The 5502-nt window shown below is 46.0% G+C and overlaps 1 protein-coding gene across 1 annotated transcript in view; it reads left to right on the top strand.

Annotated features, from left to right (window-relative positions):
* The first annotated feature begins 23 nt into the window (after nucleotides 1-23).
* Nucleotides 24-5502, top strand: part of Msl2 (MSL complex subunit 2) — a 31859-nt gene continuing 26380 nt past the window's right edge. Inside the window, exon 1 of the mRNA XM_008841641.2 lies at nucleotides 24-831. Within this exon, the coding sequence (XP_008839863.1) occupies nucleotides 690-831 (142 nt within the window). The 5' untranslated portion in view covers nucleotides 24-689. The remainder of the gene's footprint in view (nucleotides 832-5502) is intronic.

Genomic DNA, 5502 nt, shown 5'->3' with positions numbered 1-5502 from the left:
CCCGCCGCCGCCGAGGGCCGCGCGCACTTCCTCCGGGCCCTCCCTCCAGGGCAGGGCCGTCCTGCCCGCCGCGCCACTCCAGGAACCGCGGACTACAGCCGCGCGGCAGACGGCCCGGACTCAGCGTGGGCCCCGCGTCCGACATGGCGAGCACGGCGGCGCCCGCCGGCCCCAGCGGCACCGGCGGCTCCTCGCTCTAGATCCCGAAGCCCACGCCTGCGCCGTAGTTCTAGCCGTCGTCGCTGCCTCTGCGCGGGCGCTGCGATGGAGTGAGGGACCCCGCGGCCCGAGAGAAGCCAGCCCCACCTCGGACCCAGCCGGGCCCGCTCCACCCGGAGGTGCCTCCGCGGCCGGACATGCTGCTCGAGCGCAGGCCGCCCGCCGAGCTGCGGGGCTAGAGCGAGCGCCGATCCCGGCCGGAGCGAGCCGCCACGGAAGAACTCGAACGCTGGTTTCTCGCTCTCTCGGTCTGCAAGTCTCAGGGACGGAGGAGGGGCGCCAAGGCCCCATGTGTGGGAGGATTGCTTCAGCTGCACAAACTTGCACGGATCCTGCTGGCCGCTTTGGCCAGTGGGTCTGCTCTGATTTCTTCCGAATTGTTGCAAATTGGCCATTGTTTCCTGGCTGCTTGCAAAGTTGGATCCGGAATTTCTTTTCAACCGGGAGCCCTTGGTGTCGAAGTGTCTGCAATGAACCCGGTGAATGCTACTGCTCTCTACATTTCCGCGAGCCGCCTAGTGCTCAACTACGACCCGGGAGACCCCAAGGCGTTCACAGAGATTAACAGGCTCCTGCCTTACTTCCGACAGTCCCTCTCGTGCTGTGTTTGCGGTGAGATGCTTTTTATTGTTCCCCTTTCCGTGCTTGCTTTCGAAGGGCGTCTGGCCGTGGGGAGGCGAGCGCTTGCGGCGTGCTACTCGCATCCCTGTCTAGTATAGCCCGGGGATCCGGGGGATAGTTTTGAAACTCGCCCAGGGACTTGTGCCCGGCGTTTCCAAAAGGCCAAGAACCATTTCGAACCGCTTTGTACGGCGGCCCTTACGCTCAAAACCGTTTTATTGGCCTGGGTTCTTCTGGTGGTGATGTTTGATTTAGTCTTAATTTTTGGGAAGATTCTTTGACAGTTTCGTCCTTGTAAAGGCGATGTTTTCAGTGGGGTTGAGGTATACCCACCTGGCTGCCCTTTTTAAAAAAAACCTTTGCTGCAGGAGATACCTACTGTGGATAAACGTGGTGAAGACGTATTTGCATCTCCTAAACTGGTGTGGTGTTACGGTGTAATCACATGCACTCCCACCCAGAGAACTAGGTGCAAGACTCTGCGCCCAGGGTCTACAGCAAATGTTTTGAAAGTTAGCGCTGAGCTGGTGAAGACTTGTACTCTAAAGTGTCAGTTTGATGGTGGGATTTTCACGTTAGGTTTCTCTATAGGTTTAGTATTCAGTGGCCTGGTAGAGTTCCTTTTGAAAATGTTTTTGAGGCAGGGTTTCACTATGTTGCTAAGGCCGATTTTGAACTTGTGATCCTTCTGTCTCAGTTTCTTGAATGCTGGAATTTCAGGCGAGCACAGTCAGGTCCCGTTTTGGAGGGCTGGATACTTTTGAAATATTTGAAAGGGATGAGCGAAAAGAAAATTGTTCATTAGGAGTGTCTTAAAAGGGACAATTTGTGTTAACTGTGCACATATATAATTAAGTACACGATACATAATTTAAAAAAAAAAAGCTAGAATGGTGATGTTTTAATCCCAGCACCCGGGAGGCAGAGGCAGGCGGATCTCTTGAGTTCCAGGCCAGCCAGGGCTACATAGTGAGAACCTGTCTCAAAAATCAGCAGTGATTTCAACAACAAAAAGCCAACCACGGGGTTGGAGAGTTAAGTTGCACAAGGCGGTAAGTTGCACAAGAGTTCGAATTTCAACACCTATATGGCGGCTAATAACCGTCCATAACTCCAGTTCCAGGGTATCCGATGCCTTCTTCTGTTGTCCATGGGCAATAATAACACTCTTCCACATAAATTAAAAAAAAAAAAAAAACCAGTATGAAACCTTTACTACAAAGGAAAGAGCAGCAAAGCAAAGTACTAACTTAAACTCTCTTAATGTGCTTATTCCATTCCCAAGTTTGAAGTTTTGTTAGTCACTTATTCAGTCATAATTAAAGAAATTAAGGCACTTTAAAATTAGAGAAGAGTAATTTTTTGATAGTAATGGCTGACGCCTGGAATTGGTATTTATTTGAGCTTCAGCCAGCATTCTCCGAGGCAAGACAGCGGTACAGAAAGGGTGAAGATTGTTTTTTGCTGGTCTTGTACCTTAATCTCAAACATTTCAGCAATTCAGTGATTAAGCACTGCTATGACTAGCAGCAGAGACTAAGTTTTATAGGGAAACAGTTGCCCAGGGCAAATCACTTGATTGTCTCGAGCCTCAGTTCCTTGCTGTATAAAATGAGGGCTTTGGGCTAGAGTTTGCCTTTAGTTTAAATTTTACCAGGGAGCAGGTACTGTGGAGGATTTGCTTAGTTTCATGGTTACTCTCCCTTGCAGCCTCACTTTTTTGGGAGTGCTGGTTTATCACACCCAGGGCTTACTGCCTTCCCGTTCCCCACTCTCACTAATGTGGCTTCTTAGTTGCTTGAAGATTGAAGTAGTGGTGTTGCCTTAACCTCTCCACTCTTCCCCCCTTTGTTATTTTAAGATTATTTTTAATTACATGTATGTGTGTCTGTGTGGGGTATGTGCATGTGACTGAGGGTTCCTGCAGAGGACAGAGGTGTCAAATCTCCTGGAGCTGGTTTTACTGGTGGTGGTGATCCATCTGGTGTGGGTGCTGGGGGTGGGACTTGGACCCTCTGCAAGACTGCAAGATGCTGTTAATCTCTGAACAGTCTCTCCAGCCCCACTTTCAACACTTGGGGTGGTGCTCCACCCCACTTTTAGCTTTGAGGAGGATAGATTTGTTGCAGTGGTGAAGTAGGGGCCCGAGAGGGGCCACAGCTCTACAGAGTGAAGCCATTATCATGTAACACTTGAAAATCTGGTTAGACCCTCCTCCCCCTTTTACTGGATGGGTGGGACTTAGCTCTCAGCTAGGGAAGTTGTAGTTTTGAATGGTATGTAGGTGTCCGAGACTTCAAACTTTAATTTAGTTAATTTAGTGTTGTGCTAGGCAAGCATTCTAACATTGAGCTACATTCCTAGCTATTTTTATTGTTCAGAGACAGGGTCTCACTACATTGCCCGGATTGGCTTCAAACTGGAGAACCTCCTGCCTCAGCCTCCCTGGTACAAGGATGGCAAGAGGTGTGCCACCAGGCCAGGTGGGATTTTAAGTTCTTCACAGCAGCTTCATGATATTGGTGGTTTAATGACACATTTTCCAAAATTTGAACTTAGTCTTAAAAAGTGTCGTTAAATATAAAGCTACATTTTAAAAGAAAAAAGCCAAACAGCAGTGTTCTTGTGTTGGCAACACAAGGGAGATTTTTCTGACTGGAGATTTGTCATTATTCCCTCTGGTTTCTTCCATCTCGTTTCATCTTCTGGAAAAAGATTTGTTCTATTTCTTCCTCATAATTGAGTGACTTACATGAAATTTCAGTGGTAGGGATGTAGGTTTAGATCTCCCCCACAGAGCCCATAGTTACCAAGAAAAAGGGAGAAAATTATTTATTTGAATTCAGCTCCAGCATTTACTAGGTACTATCCTGGACTTTATTCTTAGCTCAAAAACATAGTCTCGTTCATATTAATAGTTTAAATGTGCAGTCTTATTTCATGAAAATGATAAATACATAAAAATCAAGAGTGATTCTGTTTTGGTGCTGTACACAGATGTGTTTATTGCAGCCGGCCCTGTAACATCTGCTCCAGTCCTTGTTCTGTTTTGTGATTAACTGTCCTCTCATGTCTCTCTTCTAGCCAAATAGTTTTTACCTTTTCAAACATGGTTTTTATATTTTTCCCCCCATGTCTTTATCTCCTCCTCAGACAGTGGGTGTTGGACATAGTCTTGTGTGTATCTGACTAACTGGCCTTGAACTTGAGATCTTCCTGCCTCAGCCTCCTGAGTACCTGGCATTACAGTCCTGCACCACTTGTCCTGGCTTTCCTGAAGTTTCTTCTGCCTAAGAGAAGACTCATCAACTCCCTTCTGTGAATTTCCTTGCTCACTTCAGCAAAAAGTTCTTTGTCCTCTGAACCTCAATAGTCCCCTTTGTTCTGGCCATTAAGGGATTTATAATTCTTTCAGTGCAGTTTTTATATCCATCTTAGTCTTCTGGAATATATAGTAAACACTTTAGGGAAAATACTGTTTATCGTATATTTTTGTGCTGCTCCTCCATCACTCTTTCCTGTCTGGTGACTTGGCCTATCTTATTGGAAGCCTATCCTATAGGAAGAAACTGAGTGAGGGAAGGAAGGGAAGGGCAAAGCCTTGTGTGCTCTGTTCATGTCTTGGTTTTTCTGCTAAAGCATGGTACACAAGTTGCTTTAACTTTTGTCTTCCGTTTCCTTTATGTGCTCTATATTTGTTTCTCCAAATTTAAGTTAGCCTATGGGCTATTTATTTATTTATTATTCAGTCCTTTTGAGACAGGGTCTCCTTGCAGCCCCAGCTCACCTGGAACTTACTACAGGTTGGCCTTGAACTCTCAGAGATCAGCCTGCCTCAGCCTCCTGAGTGCTGGGATTAAAGGCGTGCACCACCATGCCTGGCTTAAATTTTTTGATTTTAATTTTATGTGTGTTTTGCCTACATGTAAGTAAGTGTACTTGTGTTGTGCAATGCCCACAGAGGCCAGAGGAGGGTGTCGGAACTGGAGTTATGGACAGTTGTTCATGTGGGTGCTGTGAACCCAGCCTTGGTTGTCTGCAAGAACAGCCAGTGCTTTTAACTGCTGAGCCATCTCTCCAGTCCAGAGAACAAATGTTACAGAAGTCACTGGCACATGTTATTAGGTGCTTAGTATCCCACCTTCACACAGAAGTAGAGGAAGGTGGAAGAAGATGAGGACAGACTGCATTGTCATGTAGTTTGTCAAATATGAAATATTCCCGGGAATTACAGATTTCCTTATCATTGTTCCTTGAAAGGTTAATTAGCAGTATCAGTTTCTTTTTCAGTTGCTTTGTGTATTTAAACAGTCTGAAGTGTTTAATGAATTGGATAGCAGTGTTGTAGACAATTCCTGGTCTTTCTAGGTCACTGAAACCCTGACTTGAACAATGCCTGAATAGTTTCTAAGTGTCAGGTCATTGGTCTTGTTCTGAATGTTGGACTTGGCTGTATCAGTTAGTTGATTTCTTTTGATGGTATGACGATGCAATATGCAATATGCTGTACAGATTTTAGTTTTTGTAAATTTCTTAGTCTCAAGTGGTACAAGTTTGATATGCAAAATCAAATCTGTTACAGCTTGAAATTACTGTGAGAGCTATTTGGAGACCTGTAAAACATTACAGCCACATTTTCTATTCTGGCACATGAATATTTTC

This window comes from Nannospalax galili, unplaced genomic scaffold (assembly GCF_000622305.1).
Source record: "Nannospalax galili isolate Female #2095 unplaced genomic scaffold, S.galili_v1.0 scaffold861, whole genome shotgun sequence".
Taxonomy (NCBI): domain Eukaryota; kingdom Metazoa; phylum Chordata; class Mammalia; order Rodentia; family Spalacidae; genus Nannospalax; species Nannospalax galili.
This window is presented reverse-complemented; position numbering and strand designations above follow the sequence as displayed.